Below are 18157 nucleotides of genomic sequence, written 5' to 3'. Positions count from 1 at the left end.
AAATTAACTCTTCCAAGGTAGTAGGAATCTCTCTGGTAGAAAGAGCGTCTTTGACGTGCTCCGCCAACCCTCTCCAAAAGACAGGGATAAGGGCCCTATCAGCCCACTCCAACTCGGACGCCAGTGTCCGAAAACGTACGGCATACTGGCTCACCGAGAGGGATCCCTGAGAGAGTGCGAGTAGCTGTAGGGAGGTGTCGTGCATGACCCGTGGACCGAGGAAAACCTGCTTGATGGCCATCAGCAGGTGCGCTGCGGTTCGTATATCAGGATCACCACGTTCCCATAACGGTGTAGCCTATTCTAGAGCCTTGCACGACAGTAGGGATATAATGAACGCCAATTTGGCCCGTTCCGTAGGGAATTTGTCATGATCCAGTGTTGGATCTGGCGGTATTAAAAGCACAAAGTGAACTTTTTTTACTTTGGTTAAGTTCAAAGGTGTTTTGACTGTCCCCGGTGGTGGTTGTGGTATTGCACCTTAGGTTAGGTTGCACTTAATTATGGTTCAGGTGTGACACTCTATAAATGGGTCTCAGGGTGTTCACTCACGGCTGGTGATATTTCTTGCTTAGTTGTTGGAGAGCCTGGTGGAAGGATGGAGCTGGATTGGAGTCCTGCTCAGTCAGCCAGAGAGAACGAGTGCCAGCTAATGGTGTCTGCAGGAAGGACTGGCATGGCCTGGTGGAGTCGCAGTTTATGGTGTCGGCAGGAAGTGCGGGCATGGCTTAGAGGAGTGGCGACTAGGAAGAGAGTTGCACTCAGCATGTTCGACTTGGTTGCTGAGAACTGGACTCGAGCATGCTTGGATTCTTGGCAGAGGCTGGACTCATCTTGGGACTCTGTGTACTGGGCTGCTGCAAGTGGTGATGGACTCTGCTCCCAGGCTGCACGATGGTGAAGGATCCAGTTATGGTGATGAAATCCAGGTGGAGGGGAAGATGCACGCAGGTGGTGGGCTCTGTTGCTAGGAGCGCACGCAACAGAGCAAAGCTAAGTGGTGTTCCCCCTGTATTGTCTCTTTCCTCATGTGTGTTGTTAGTGCAGTGGTGGGATTAGTCTCCGCACCGACCCATTCCCTAGTGAGGGTTTAGGGTCAGGGTGAGCAAGGGCGTAAAGGTACGCGTGCGGCAACAGGTGCGGAGCCTGTTTAGGGAATGTAAGGAGTGCAGGGACACTGGCTCAGGGGAGCTTAGGAGGTCTCCATGTCCCCATTCCCTATCGCAGGGCCCACCATTGTTAAAGTTTCCCAGGTTCCCCCCTTATTATTTAAATGCGCCTTACTGGAGGTGGAGTTTCCAGAAATATATGTATAACGTGTAATACCTAAATTCGCCAGGTGGAGGCGGCGTATCCACTGGCACGTTCTATTATTTAAATTCGCCCCACTGGAGGCGGTGTATCCAGGGTCACGTGTGTTATGGGTTCGCCTTGCAGCATCATCTGCGACCTGACACACGTGACCATGACAGAATTGTGCAGCCAGCAGCTCCAGATGGATCGAGCACTGGCTGATAAAACCCCTACAGGAGGTGCCATCCCCGGAAAACTTATCGGGCAACGGGAGGCGGGTAACTGTCGGCGCAAGGGTAGACATGGACAAACGCGCTACTGCATCCGTTAACGCCTGTACGGCAGCATATGTAGCTTGCGCAGCTGAGAGAGACTTCCCAAGAGCGGCCACCCGGTCGCCGAGCTGCTTAACGCATTGTAACAGTTGCTGCGGATCTTCCATCTCCAGCCAGACCCTGGCGCTAGTATTCTGTTATGAGCGGTGGAACGCACTAAATAAAATTAAAATAAAGTACGTTCACCACTCGGGGTCCACCGTGCGGTAGATGACAAAACCGCTGCTGAAAGAGGCAGGGCACTCAGGCGGTGACGTGCACAGGACTTTAGTTGCAGTCAGTGCACCAAAGCAGACTCTGTTATATGCACAGAGCTGCTAACACAACAAAAATACCGCTGAATCTGTTTAGGGTCACAGACTTCAGCGATGTGGACACGGTATTAAACGTCACAGAAATAGCCTTAAACACCAGGACTATCCCCTCTAGACCTACCGTAAAACTTAAGGTACGAGGTGTCGCAACTGCGAACACCCGGGAGGCTGAAACCGCAGCGCGGCATGAATAGAGCCGCAAGCAAGGCGCTGCAAGGACGCTGGCGCAATGCAGGACGTTTAGCTGCTGCAAAAGGTATGGCTGGAGTACGGTGGCGCTAGCGCTGCTACTGGCGGCTGCCCAATCACTCACACAATCGTAATGTCAGAGGGAAGGGGTTTCATAATAAATCATCCACCAGTCCAAGCATCCATTACCATACACACAGCAGCAGTATGAAAAATACTAGCGCATGGCGGAACGGCCATGCGCACTTTTTATAGCGTACGGGACCTGCCGGAAATCTCCAGAGCCCTGAGCACAACCAATGGAATTAGGAGCAGGACCTGAGCACCTGACTCCTGAAGTCCAATGGGAGCTCATCCCATGAGCATGCTCAGAAGAAGGGATGAAGGACTTAGCCTCTGGAGACAAATGTGAGGATCTGTGTTCCTGCATAGGTATTGTGGACACCAGATTCCTAACACCTACCTGATCCCTCGAACTAGGAGTGCCCTAGGCTATTCTTGTCACCTGGATAACCCCAGATCATGGAGCTGCGGGGGTCTTGTACCTTGCTATGCTCCTACCTTAAACTTATCTGTTCCCTCCCCCACCCAAGGAGGCGTTTCCTGAAAAATTTTAAAACCGCAAACGCTAAACACTGAACTCTCTCCTTCAACTCCAAACTAGGTAGTAGCAACTATCACTGGCAAGGTTAGAAGAAAGCACGAGAGTTCTCATACCTGCTGGGAGTAACAGAACAGCTGATACAACCCATGGCAGAGAATACCAGGAGTCCAACTAAGTAGTTTAACTCTTGCAGCACTAGAGCAAAGAAAGCAAGAACTGCTAATAGGATGGGGAAGCCACAGGTGTGTCACCAGATTCTGCAATCGTCTGACCCCACAATGTTGCGATATCCTCGTGACACTTATTCTTTATCATCTATAAACACACTAATGCATATTAGGCATATAGTTCTGATGGTATCTGCTTGTAGTCAGCCATTTCTTGGAATTGGCAGAGTGTAGCTTGCACACAAGCAGGGTGCGGTAACACTACTAAATTTCTCCTTCATTCCAAACTAAGAAATTCAAACACAAAATGGAGTTTTGAAACAAAGTCTCTAAAATGGATGCTGAGCAGGAGTAAGGCTAAGCCCCCCTTCATCAACAGCATGCACAAGATTTGCACATTTGCAGTGACGTGCAGACTAGTTCACCTGCCGTATCTCAATGGAAGAGAATTGAGAAAAGCCCAGGCATCCAGTCAGCACTTGACTCCAAGTTTGGAAATCCATTTTGCTCTTTTAGAAAAATCAATAGTAGAAATTGTATGCTAATGAGTTGCAAGTGCAGAGGATGGACACCATACTTGACGCTCTCCAGCTTCTCTGCCTTGTCCCCGCCAGCGACCTGCCTCTTGTCTCTAAGTGACTGGTCACTGAAACATGAGTGAGCTGTTAGGCCCATATTTCTGACACAAAGGTGAAGCATTTAGCAAGTCACATTCTTGATTTCATTATTGTAATGTCAGAAAATGTCAATATTTTGTCAAAACAAAAATTAATTTTCTCCATGACAAAAATAGCAATTGACATTATTGTGAATTAAGTATAAATATATACAAGTGATAAAGCACCATGTAGAAAGATTTTATATGAGAACATTAGCTCAGAGATGACTAATGAACATTATAAAGAGCTTATTAGAAGTTCAGGTCAACATAAAAACATATATTTAGATATCATACAGTTGGACCAAACCCTTAACATGCATTAAATGGCACTAAATGTTGATCCCATTTGAAGGACCTCTCTCCTAACAAATTGTTCTTGGCGAGGCACCAGACTTATTTAATAGCTTATTCCAAGCTGAGTGGCCCTTTCCGTTAATGTGAGGACCATCATGCCAAGTGCTGGAGGAGTCAATATGATGAAAAGAGAAATGGCATATGCATTATTTGTTTCCTAGCGCATATTAGAGTCATCATTTATTATGTCACACTTTGGAATAAGGTTATAATTTGATAAAAGAAACTAGATTAAACCTACACACATACACTTGTTGAAAAATATAAAATATCACAATATTCACGCTTCATTTACTAATTGAAGAACCAGCAGAAGCCATATACAACTGAAGACCTTTTGTAGGAGGCACAATATAAAAAAAATCTGTCAACAATTAAATTGTGAAATATTTTTCGCTGGAGAAAATAAAAACTTTCAGCAAATAAACATATAAATAGCAATTAGGCGGTGACCAAACTACATTTTCCAGAAAGTAGAGCAGTTAATCATGGTGCCACTAATCTACCATAGCAAGAAATCACCAATATCTCTGAAATATACAGTATATGTGTACTTACATTAAAATGTGTCTTTTATGAAAGTATATATAAATCTATCACATTTTATTAAATAAAAAAAGCATTAAAAAGGGGCTGCAGGATGGATAATAACATTTGATATGAATCGATCATGATGATATTTCTAATTCTACTGTAGAGTATTGACTTCTCATATTATGATGATCACTTTGTTACATGCAATTCTCCCTCTGTCACTATCAATCATACAGTGGATATAGAAGGTATTCAGATCCCTTCAAATTTTTCACTGTTTCATTGCAGCCATTTGGTAAATTCAAAAAAGTTCATTTTTTTTCTAATTAATGTATACTATGCACCCCATCTTGACTGAAAAAAAAAGCAGAAATGTAGAAATTTTTGCAAATTTATTAAAAATAAAAACTGAAATATCACATGGTCATAACTATTCAGACCCTTTGCTCAGTATTGAGTAGAAGCACCATTTTGAGCTAGTACAGCCATGAGTCTTCTTGTGAATGATGCAACAAGTTTTTCACACCTGGATTTGGGGATCCTCTGCCATTCTTCCTTGCAGATTCTCTCCAGTTCTGTCAGGCTGGATGGTGAACGTTGGTGGACAGGCATTTCCAGGTCTCTCCAGAGATGCTAAATTGGATTTAGGTCAGGGCTTTGGCTGAGCCAGTCAAGAATGGTCACAGAGTTGTTCTGAAGCCACTCCTTTGCTATTTTAGCTGTGTAGTTAGGGTCATTGTCTTATTGGAAGGTGAACCTTTGACCAAGTCTGAGGTCCAGAGCACTCTGTAAGAGATTTTCATCCAGGATATCACTGTACTTGGCCACATTCATGTTTTCTTCAATGGCAACCAGTCATCCATGGCAACACCCCCATAGGATGATGCTGCTACCATCATGTTACACTGTTGGGATTGTATTGGGCAGGTGATGAGCAGTGCCTGGTTTTCTCCACACATACCACTTAGAATTATCGCCAAAAAGGTCTATCTTCATCTCATCAGACCAGAGAATCTTATTTATCATAGTCTGGGAGTCCTTCATGTGTTTTTTAGCAAACACTATGTGGGTTTTCATATGTCTTGCACTGAGGAGATGCTTCCATTGGGCCACTCTGCCATAAAGGGCCAACTGGTGGCAGACTGCAGTGATAGTTGACATTGTTGAACTTTCTCCCATCTCCCTACTGCATCTGTGGAACTCAGCCACAGTGATCTTGGGGTTCTTCTATAACTCTCTCACCAAGACTCTTCTCTCACAATTGCTCAGTTTGGCTGGATGGCCAGGTCTAGGAAGACTTCTGGTAGTCCCAAACTTCTTCCATTTAAGGATTATAGAGGCCACTGTGATCTTAGGAACCTTGAGTACTGCAGAAATTCTTTTGTAACCTTGTCCTTGCCACAATTCTGTCTCTCAGCTCCTTGGCCAGTTCCTTTGACCTCATGATTCTCATCTGGTCTGACATGCACTGTGAGCTGTGAAGTCTTATATAGACAGGTGTGTGCCTTTCCAAATCAAGCCCTATCAGTTTAATTAAACACCGCTGGACTTCAATGAAGGAGTAGAATCAGGAGGATCAAAAGAAAATGGAGAGCATGTGACTTAAATATGTGTGTCTGAGCAAGGGGTCTGAATACTTATGATCATGTGATATTTTGAATTTTGTTTTTTAATAAATTGGCAAAAATTTCTACATTTCAGTTTTTTTCCATCAAGATGGGGTGTAGACTGTACATTAATGAGAAAATAATGAACTTTTTTGAATTTACCAAATGGCTGCAATGAAACAGAGTGAAAAATTTAAAGGGGTCCGAATACTTTCCATACCCACTGTATGTCTAATTTTTAGTCCTTTTTTTTCCATAATATTTGATATTTTTGTGCATTGTTCTTTGGTACTGTGAGATTTTTTCTTCCCTTTTAGTTTGTAGGAGTTGCTCATTGTAATTGAGATGTGGCATTGTTTACCATGTATTTATTAGACTTTAAGTAATACTTAGCATGAATTTATTGATTTATTGGGACTTCCCTGTAGTGTCGCTTGTTGCTTTTGTCATATTGGCATTTGCTTCTTTTCTGAAAATGTTCTGAAATCATAATAGACAATAACAACGCATACATGTTCTAGATCAGTGTTCCCCAACTCCAGTCTTCAAGAGTCACCAACAGATCATGTTTTCAGTGTTTGCTTAGTAGTGCACAAGTAATGGAATTATGATGTGGCCAATACTATGGAAATACTGAAAACATAATCTGCTCGTGACTCTTCAGGACTGGAATTGGGAAACACTGGTCCAGATTACTAGGGATTTGACGACTGGAAAACAATGATTACCAGGAAGAATAAAAATTTGATTCAGCACAGGCTCGAATAAGGACTGGAACTGTATTTTGGCTCCGTGGTGTGTGTGCTACCTTTATGCACCTCCAGATTGTCCTGAAAAACCAATGCTTCTAGTTGATTTTGGCATATGAAGTAGAAATATCATGGAGCATGCAGTGACTTATTTCTTACAAATTCATATATGGACTCAGTGATCATAAAATAGGTAAATCAGATGCCACAACTTGCTTATTTGTTATAAAAAAATGAAGTCAAAGCGAATGTATTGTCAGAATATTACCTGCAATCTTCACTCTGGCCACTGAGCTTTGAAAAAGGCCCAAACTTTGAGGAGGATTTACAGTTTTATAGCATAAAAAAGTTGCAAATGTTGGTGAAAACCACATACACCGGAGAAATTGACAACAGCGATGGTTTTGCGTGTCCCTCACATTATTCAAAACCGAAGAAAGAAACAGGTGGAGACTCCACTGAACCGGTAGATTTACCATAATTTGCACCAGCAGATGGCATAAATGTCAATCCAATTCTACGCCTGCTGAAAGTTAGCCCAACTGTGCTTACTAATACATTTGATGCATTGTACAATACTCCACCAAACTTTAACTTAAAGGAGATGTTCAGTGAAAGCAGGTCATTGTCTATCCAAATGATAAGAGGCAACTTGCTCATTGGTGAATGTAATAGATAAAGCAAGGGAGACACAAAGTGCAATAGGGTCTTATCCGATAGTAAGTTAGCACTTTTTAAGTAGGAAGCTGCTCACCTGGTATTAGGTGGTTAAAGCACATGTAGGAGAGGCTGCTGCAGATCCACAGGTTGGTCAACCTGACGATACAACACACTGCACATAGCTTACCTATATGTGGTATTTTCCTGAGGAAGGAGTGGTATTCACCCTGAAACGTGTCGATTAAACCACTTCTTAACTGTTACTATGTCTTGGAAATCTATTATTTGGGCAGCGCGGACTGGAATCCACATCTTCTCTGCAGTGTATTTTATTGATGAATGTGTCACTCGTGGCTGATCGTGGAAATTTTTATCATAGACATGAAATTCTTATCTCCATTGCAAAGTACAACAGCAGGCCGGCGTCCATTCATTTTCTATGGGTCTGCTGGAATAAGCAAAGCATAGAGCTCAGACGCACCATGTAGAATGAAGAGAGCACAGGTCGCACATGAGTGCTGACACTTCAGTTTAATGAAGATAAAAGTTCCCTGTCTAGATGATCGGTGTGAGTCCCAGCAGTTGAACCCCACCAATCAATAAGTTATTTCCTATACCACATATAGGGACAAATAGTTTTCACTGGACAGACCGCCAGTCTTAGTAAGTTCCCTATTTTATGTTTTATGAAGTACCTTTCCAGCTTGTATTTCATTATCATCATCGCTTTGATATAAAGCTGTAGTCATAGAGCAAAGACTCCACTAATGACAATAGATAATGGTCACAACTCACTTTATTCACCACCACGGTATAGTGACCTCTGCACAGGTCACAGAGCACGCACACAAACCTGTACAATAGAAGTCAAAATGTCTTCCACAGCCAGAAAAAAAACAAATATATTCACTATTTGGCTTTAAAGGTGAAATATAAGATGCATTTGGAGCCAGGAATACCATGCTAGTGTAAGTACAACCATATGTGGTCCCAGTAATAAGGTGCTGCAATATGCTTCTACATCTGACAACCATAAAGAAAAAATAATAATCTTAAAATATTTTGTTAATGTATCTATAAGACCTGTGCAAGAAATATAGAAAAAAAACAGAGGCAAAGCCAGCTTACCGACAACCACCGCAGGTGCAGGGAACTTTGTCTTGATCAAACGTTTGATGAATGCAGGAAAGAAAAGGTCTTGTTCCAGTTCCCTAAAATGTCTTTAGTCATTATTAATCCATATAAAAGTAGAAATAAGGAGGGCACCACCCCAATATATAAGGGGATCCACCAGTAGTCAGTATCGATAAATAATACAGTAAGAAAGAGGAAAGCTACTGACCAACAAACTGGGATCACCACATGAATCATACAAATTTTATTTTATTAAATTTCAAACAGACCAAAAAAACATTTAAAAACATTAAAAGTCACTCTATGACAAATAGACACATGGGGTTAATAATATAACCCTCTAAGACTCCCCTATCACATTGGTTGCATACAGATATATACAGCCAGATAATTATAGGAAAATTGTGAAGCAAAGTAACTTGGTGTCAAAGAATACAATACAAATATATTACAATAAAACCCAAATGGGTGAGAAAATCAAGACCCAAGTATGAGATGCCATGAACTAGCTAGATGCACATGTTAACCACTTCCCATGATTATCAGAAAAGTAACATAGTAAAGAAGCAGTAAAAAGAGGTGCCCAGAGAAAGTAACTCTGGACCCTATATGGACTGGTTTAGACCCAATACCGTCATCCAAAGTAGCGCATGACATAAGTGCTAAGTGCACCACTCTGATACAATACCAAGGAATAGGGGGAGCCTTTGGAGATTCCCAAGATGCCCGACGCGTGTCGCTATCGCATCTAGCTAGTACATGGCATCTCATACTTGGGTCTTGATTTTCTCACCCATTTGGGTTTTATTGTAATATATTTGTATTGTATTCTTTGACACCAAGTTACTTTGGTTCACAATTTTCCTATAATTATCTGGCTGTATATATCTGTATTCAACCAATGTGATAGGGGAGTCTTAGAGGGTTATATTATTAACCCCTTGTGTCTATTTCTCATAGAGTGACTTTTAATGTTTTTAAATGTTTGTTTTGGTCTGTTTGAAATTTAATAAAATAAAATTTGTATGATTCATGTGGTAATCCCAGTTTGTTGGTCAGTAGCTTTCCTCTTTCTTACTGTAATCCATATAAAATGATACAAAGTGGTGGGATGCTCCTCTGAACGTGTTAACACAGGGAATGAGCGATGCTTTTCGATCTGAAATGCGTCGCTCATTCCCTGTGTTAGCACGTTCAGAGGAGCATCCCACCACTTTGTATCATTTTATATGGATTAATAAAGCTCAATATAGCTGAAAGGAACTCCATAAAGGAGTTTCCTAAAGAACATACATTTTAATTAACAGATCTTGGTAATAAGCTCCACAATTGGATGTTAAAATGGATGTTAAATGGATGTTAAAACGTGAGAGTCTTCGGTGTTTGGTACCTTTTAATAGCTAACTGAAAAGATAACACATGGCAAGCTTTCGAAACTACTCAGGTCTTTTCTTCAGGCTCAGTATAACAGAAAATCTGAATCTTTGATACTGAGCCTGATGAAGAGATCTTAGTAGTCTCGGAACCTCACTATTTGTTACCGTCTTTTCAGTTAGCCATTAAAAGTATCAGCCCTTGAGGAATCTCAAATTTTATTATTTTTTATCTACTTTCTAACACAGTACAAATATATATTTTTCCTATATCATAATTGGATGGGTTAGAAAAAAATTCCTGTGCTGAGCTGGGATAATCTTATAAACGTGCCTCAGGTAAGTATAGCAATTTTCTGTGTTCAACCATGCAAAGTCGCTCTAGTTCATGGTCAGCACATACCACAGCTCCTTGTCAGGGAGAAAGCATAAGTCACTTACAATGAGTGAGTATATAGACGAAACAGCAAAGGCTCACAGCCTTACTACCTAAAGTAACACATTTTCCTGCATGTTTTATCACAGGAGTGAAAGTTTCTGTCGCGCCTCCATTCCTGTGAGCTAAAATAAATAATGCCAGTGAGGTATAATGGCTCCAAGAGCTCTTAAGGGCCTGTCACACTAAGCGATATCGCTAGCAATATCGCTATAACTTGTGACGTTATAGCGATATTGCTAGCGATATCGCTGTGTGTGATACTTACCTACGACCCGCTCCGCCGCTGGTTATCGCTGATCGCGCAAGAACGTCCTGGACTGTTTCTCGTCGTCAGCTTCCTGCGGCGCTTCCTGTGGAGAGACGAGCGACGAGCGTGGACGCGGGCGGGAGGACGCAGGATCGCCTAGTGTGACAGGTAAGTAGCGACCCCCGTCCCCAGCGATGTTGCTGGTGAGATCTGCCTGTGTGGCAGCTCACTAACGACCACTTAACGATGTACCAGCGATCCTGACAGCGTCATATCGCTGGTGCATCGCTAAGTGTGACAGTACCTTTACACCACTGACTGGATTGATTGATGAATGAGATGATAGTATTGAAGATGCAGCAGAAACACTCACTTCTGTGTTACCTCAGTCAAGGAAACCTGTTATATCAGAAAACAGCAGCTGGAAGCCCCTGTTGTTTCGTCTGTATACTCACTGAGCATAAATGACCTTTGCTTTTCCCCTGGCCAGAAGATATAGTATGCTGACAATGAACTGCAGCAGCTCTGCATGGTTGGACACAGCCATTAAACAGTACATAGCACATTTATAAGATTATCTCAGCACAGGAAAAAGATTAACACATCCTATTGTGTTACTTAATTTTATTCCAAGATCTATTGATCAAAATGTACTTTGTGGGACAACACCTTTACGGCTAAAATCGCACATTAAGTTTCTGATATATTTTTTAAGCCAAAGTTAGAAGGTAATTGAAAAGAAATAGGAAATTTTAATTAGGAAATTGTACTTTTTCTTCATACTGGATCCTCTTCTGACTTTGGTTTACAAAACTGTACCAAAATTTCCATTTATATGTCCATCCTTAAGGTGCCATCAATGTGATCGAATCACCGAGCGGCATCTAGTAAGCTCTTGCTCCATTCTAATATGCTGCATGCATATGAGTCAATTGGCGCTAAAGGTATTTTCAGGCTATTTTTATGCAATTGTGCATAAAGGTGCCAACAGAAAAATTGAAAAGATATTTATCACTTCTAATCTGAGAAGGTTGATTTCATAAATGGGGTAATCCTTTAATAGAAGCTGCAGTTAAATTGATGTGTACCTTTCGCTCAGCATCCACAGCAAACAGTGCATTACTGGCTCTAGATGTGAAGCTTTCCAGTGAGCCCTTGAGATAAGTGCTCGCAATGTTTATCTGAAATTAAATTTAAAACAAATATTCAAATGTCACTTCATTCACAGCTTATGGAGGGGGAAATAGAGAGAAGTGAAAAATCGGACAGCAGAGTCAATATCTTTCTATGATGAGACTATCAAGGGCTAATCCAAGGATGCGGCTAAAATTGTATGTGTTCGTGCAGCATATGAGCCTAAATAAAACTGCTATGTGTATTTCAAGTAGAATGGCAGTGAGAAGAATCTGATGCTGGAGGAGTGATCAACTCCACACATGTGCTACGTCAACTACATGTAGCCTCCCTTCTAAGGTCTCATTCAGACATCAGTTTTCACATATGCGGGAGGTCTGTCCATCTTGGATCGCGACACACAGATGTGTGTACAAACCATTAGTCTAACAAAGCTGTTTAAAACAAGAATACATGTGAACCTGTATGAGCGGTAATGGCGGCCTGAATATTTTGTCATTTATGAACCTTCTGCCTTATAGACACAAAGACAAAAATCTATATAAAAACACAGAACATCATTGGAAATGTTTTTTTTTCTTCAATCCACACTTTTTACCTAAGTAGAGGACAAGTGATAAGTGTCTAACAATTGGGATCCCACAGCTAAGACGTCCTAAAAATTTGTGAAGAGGATATCTCTAGTCTCCAGTATAAATACAGTAGTGGTTGACCACACCATTTATACAGGATATACCAGACCTTCGGTCTCATGTCTGATGGGGGTCCCAGCAGTGAAAAATCTGAGAAAACTCTATTGAAGATAATTCTTACCAGCATCTCGACTAGGAATTATCTGAGAAGGAAAGCTAATGATGGGAACAGGTCCACCACATGATGGATACAAATGGTGCTCAAAAGACTATAATAGGGTGCCTTTTTGTCTTAGTGTCCATCATTTTTCTTGGAAAAAAACAGTGCAGCATATCACATTATTTTTCCATGAAAAACAATGGAAACTATGATGGAGGAGATGGAGGATAGAATGCAGACGTGGACAGAACCTGATAGAATATCGGCTCTTACGATACGGTACATAAGTCTTCTGAGATGAAAGTTACAACAGACATTGTGTGTTTAAATCATCATAATAAACATATTGTTCTTTTATTAAAAATGTGTAGAATGTTTGCAACTAGAAATGTCATCAAGCATCCAACAAAGCAGTTATTCAGTTATTACTAGTGATGAGCGAGTATGCTCGTCGCTCGGGTTTTCCCGAAGTGCTCGGAGATTTAGTTTCTGTCACCGCAGCTGCATGATTTGTGGCTACTTGACAGCCTGAACAGGGGATTGCCTGTTTGTTAGGGAATTCCCGCATGTATTCAAGCTGTGAAGTAGCCGCAAATCATGCAGCTGCGGCAACAGAAACTAAATCTTCGAGCACTTCCAAATACTCGGAGATCACCCGAGCAACGAGCATACTCTCTCATCACTAGTTATTATCTGATTGACAAAATTAATAATTGGTGTGCACTCAAAATAAAATGGAGGTGCTAGAGGAGTCGGTTGGGATCCCTGTTTATAGAAAGGAATATCTACCGCTTTCTCAAAGTCGATATGTTCAAGATACTTTATTGATTGGTACACATCATAGAAGCATGAACCAGTTGAAAACAGATTGACGAAAAAATAAGGAAGACATTTCGATCCGTCTCATGCAATGGCACGGGATGTGCTTGCATTACTCTCTTGTATTCCCAAGATGGATGGACCCTTCTAAGTTATCCTTACATAATAAACTCATGCTCCCTATGCTGTATTTCAGTGAATCAGATATATTGCGACCTTGTGATAAAGACCCAAGACAGTTTGAAGCGTCTCCTTTATTTTGTCGCTAATCTGTTTTCAACTGGGTCATGCTTCTTTTTGATGTGTACCAATCAATAAATTATAGTGAACATATAGACTTTGAGAGTGCGGCGGATATTCTCTTCTATTAGATGATTGACAGGCCGGCATATAGTAACAGGGTAAAAACAATTTGCAACTTGTTTTATGCACTAGGCTTTTATAGTGCTTCTTTGTTCTTTAACTACCTTTGCCTGCACACATGAGAAGCCAGCATGAAAAGAGGCACATTGGGAGCGTGATATTAATCAGCACTATGCAATGAAATCAAGTGCGTTAACTACCAGAGGCAATAAACAAGAGCATGAAAAATATTCTGGCGTTCAGTTACACCACAAGTATACAAGGTTCAGATACTGATTTATAACTAGATGTTCACAATTTTCAGGCGCCACACTTAAGAATCCATTTTCATGATTCTAAAGAGCCTCAAGAGTCTTTTGTATTCCCAGTATCTGGTTGCAAACCACTGGGTCAAATTTAACAACCTTCTCAGCAGGAATTTGTGACACAAAGCCAAATTTTCCATCTGAAATACTCTGAGCACGGACAAAATACTATTTTTCAGCTTCTGCATCTCTCTGGATTTGGTTAGATGGTGTTTAAAGGCCAATTTGTAAGTGGACAGGGCATGGGTAAACAAAAGGAAAAATATAAAATAAAAATGTTTTGCATTAGAACAAAAGTGATCAATTATTCATTAGCTGAGGCAGCTTTCAGTGTAGGAGCCTACTCCTCATGAGCATAAAGAAGTTAATTGGGACTGTGTAAATAAGTTATATTAACCCCTTTCTGACATATGACGTACTATCCCGACAGTTGGCCTGAATGCCCATGGACGGGATAGAACGTCATACGCAATCAGCCACGTTTATGGGGGGGGAGCGTGGCTGACCACGCCCGGGTGTCAGCTGATTATCACAGCTGACACCCGGCACTAGGTGCCAGGAGCGGTTACGGACCGCTCCCGACACTTTAACCCCCCGGCACACTGTGATCAAACATGATCGCAGATTTCCGGTGGCATAGGGAAGCATCGCGCAGGGAGGGGCTCCCTGCGTGCTTCCCTGAGACCCTCAGAACAACACGATGTGATTGTGCTGTTCCGAGGGCCTCCTTCCTGCAGGACCTCAGATCCAAGATGGCCGCAGGGTCCTTCCAGGTCCTGCAGGGAGGTGGCTTGTCAGTGCCTGTTGAGAGCAGGGGCTGAGAAGCCTCCTGCACTGCCTGTCATATCGCTGATCTGACACAGTGCTCTGCAAAGTGTCAAATCAGCGATCTGATATAATACAGTGATGTCTCACCTTGGGACAAAGTAAAAAAGTGAAAAAAAAGTGTAAAAATATTTTTTTTAAATTCTTAAATAAAGAAAAAAAATATTCCACAATAAATACATTTCTTTATGTAAAAAAAGAAAAAACAATAAAAGTACACATATTTAGAATCACCGCGTCCATAAAGACCCGCCCTATAAAACTGTCCCACTAGTTAACCCCTTTAGTGAACCCCTTAAAAAAGGCAAAAAAAACATTGCTTTATCATCATACCAACAAAAAGTGGAATAACACGCGATCAAAAAGACGGTTATAAATAAACAAGGCACCGCTGAAATCGTCATCTTGTCCCACAAAAATGAGCCACCATACAGCGCCATCAGCGAAAAAATAAAAAAGTTATAGCTCACAGAATAAAGCGATGTAAAAATTTTTTTTTTAGATATAAAATTGTTTCTATTTTATAAAAGCACCAAACATTAAAAAAAATATATAAATGAGGTATCACTGTAATTGTACTGTCCTGAAGAATAAAACCGCTTTATCAATTTTACCGCACGTGGAACGGTATAAACGACCCCTCCAAAAGAAATTCATGAATTGCTGGTTTTTGTTCATTCTGCCTCCCAAAAAATTGTAGTAAAAAGTGATCAAAATATGTCATGTGCCTGAAAATGGTACCAATAAAAACGTCAACTCGTCCCGCAAAAAATAAGACCTCACATGACTCGGTGGGTCAAAATATGGAAAAATTATAGCTCTCAAAATGTGGTGATGCAAAAACTATTTTTTTGCAATGAAAAGCGTCTTTTAGCGTGTGACAGCTGCCAAACATAAAAACCCGCTATGAATAGTAAATCAAACCCCCCGTTATCACCCCCTTAGTTAGGGAAAATAATAAAATTAAAAAAATGTATTTCCATTTTTCCATTACGGTTAGGGCTAGGGTTAGGGGTGTGTTGGGGTTAGGGTTGGAGCTAGAATTGGGGGGCTTCCACTGTTTAGGCACATCAGGGTCTCTCCAAATGCGATATGGTGTCTGATCTCAATTCCAGCCAATTCTGCGTTGAAAAAGTCAAACAGTGACTCTTCTCTTCTCTTCCGAGCTCTGCCATGTGCCAAAACAGTGGTTTACCCTCACATATGGGGTATCAGCATACTCAGGACAAAATGCACAATAACTCTTGGGGTCTAATTTCTTCTGTTAACTTTGGAAAATAAAAAATTGGGGGTGAAAATATTTTTGTCGAAAAAAATATGATTTTTTATTTCTATGGCTCTACGTTATAAACTTTTGTGAAGCACTCGGGGGTTCAAAGTATTCACCACACATAAGTTCCTTTGGGAGTCTAGTTTCCAAAATGGGGTCACTTGTGGGAGGATTTCCACTGTTTAGGCACATCAGTGGCTTTCCAAACGCAACATGGCGTCTGATCTCAATTCCAGCCAATTTTGCGTTGAAAAAGTAAAACAGTGCTCCTTCCCTTCCTTGCCATGCACCGAAACAGTTGTTTATTCGCACATATGAAGTATCAGCGTACTCAGGACAAATTGCACAATAACTTTTGGAGTCCAATTTCTCCTGTTACCCTTGGGAAAATAAAAAAAATTGGACCTGAAGTAATTTTGTTGTGAAAAAAAATTAAATGTTCATTTTTTTAAACATTCAAAAAATTCCTGTGAAGCATCTGAAGGGTTAATAAACTTCTTGAATGTGGTTTTGAGCACCTTGAGGGGTGAAGTTTTTAGAATGGTGTCACTTTTGGGTATTTTCTATCATATAGACCCCTCATAGTGACTTCAAATGTGATGTGGTTCCCCCCCAAAAAATGGTGTTGTAAAAATGAGAAATCGCTGGTTAACTTTTAACCCTTATAACTTCCTAACAAAAAAAAATTTTGGTTCCAAAATTGTGCTAATGTAAAGTAAACATGTGGGAGATGTTATTTATTCATTGTTTTGTGTGACATATCTCTGTGATTTAAGGGAATGAAAATTCAAAGTTCAAAAATTGCTAAATTTTCAAAATTTTCGCCAAATTTCCATGTTTTTTCACAAATAAACGCAAGTCATAGCAAAGAACTTTTAGCACTAACATGAAGTACAATATGTCATGAGAAAACATGTCAGAGTCACCGGGATCCATGGAAACCTTCCAGAGTTAGTACTTCATAAAGGCACAGTGGACAGAATTGTAAAAATTGGCCCGGTCATTAACATGCAAACCACCCTTGGGGGTAAAGGGGTTAAAGACAGCAAATACTATATTTAAAGGTCCATTTAGATGAATTTACCGGTGTCACAACGCAACCACCAATTGGTAAAATTTTACAGATTGACAGTCATTTGAATGCCTGTTTACCCAGGTAGACCAAAGCAAACATTGCGCACTGATGATCTGTACTAGATTGCTCAGAGCCTATAGGCTGCCATGGTTCTAGACAGCATGAATCCCATTTACACAAAACAGAGCAGAGCCGAAAACGATGATGATCTTTTACATTGCGCAAAAAAGAGCAATTTGTACACTCATCGGGTGATCAGCAACCTGTTTACTGTTTTTATCAATCATTTTTCACTTTATAAGACTACATTTACACATTCGTGCAACACGTCTGTGTCCCATCAGATTTTTTTTCTCGGACAGCATGCAGATCCATAGAGTATTTATACACAGACTCTACAATTAAAGTCTATGACGATCCATAAAAAAGATAAATCAGGAAAGACAGACTTTGCACTTCAGTTTTCCATCCACGCTTTAGCTTTTTTTAAACTGATCCATTGTTAAAAGTCAATGGATAAATAACAGAGCAGACAGTTTCCTGCTTCAGTTTTAAACAATGAATGATAAAGAAATCAATGCAACATGGATGTAAAATGAATGAGAAGTGAGAGAAAAACAGTCATAAAAATAGACATGGAAGCATGAATGTTTCCTACAGCCTTCTTCTCACTTCCAGCTGTAACAGTCCAAGAGTTGACCATGATGTCTGAGCCACCGTGGGTATCCTGATCTGAACTCAAATGGACTAGGAAACTGATGAGATTGGATCATGAGACCTGCAGGCAAATCATACATCACAGTCCATCTTCAGGATATGAATGTAAGACGTGTGAAGGCAAATTGAAGATAATTTCACACAAAACCCCAAAAATGGGCAGGACAAAATTGTTGGCACCTCTCCAAAACTGAGAG

The 18157-nt window shown here is 40.8% G+C and overlaps 1 protein-coding gene across 2 annotated transcripts in view; it reads right to left on the bottom strand.

Annotated features, from left to right (window-relative positions):
- SPAG16 (sperm associated antigen 16) overlaps window positions 1-18157 on the bottom strand; it is a 1757100-nt gene that overhangs the window by 405382 nt on the left and 1333561 nt on the right. Inside the window, exon 16 of one of the 2 annotated variants that reach the window (XM_073553218.1) lies at window positions 11749-11841. The exons of the other annotated variant lie outside the window; for it this stretch is intronic. Within the exon in view, the coding sequence (XP_073409319.1) occupies window positions 11789-11841 (53 nt within the window). The 3' untranslated portion in view covers window positions 11749-11788. The remainder of the gene's footprint in view (window positions 1-11748; window positions 11842-18157) is intronic. 2 annotated transcript variants of the gene reach the window in all.

The sequence above is a fragment of the Dendrobates tinctorius genome, unplaced genomic scaffold (genome assembly GCF_039654945.1).
Source record: "Dendrobates tinctorius isolate UK_male_01 unplaced genomic scaffold, ASM3965494v1 ptg000199l, whole genome shotgun sequence".
In the NCBI taxonomy this organism is placed as follows: Eukaryota; Metazoa; Chordata; class Amphibia; order Anura; family Dendrobatidae; genus Dendrobates; species Dendrobates tinctorius.
This window is presented reverse-complemented; position numbering and strand designations above follow the sequence as displayed.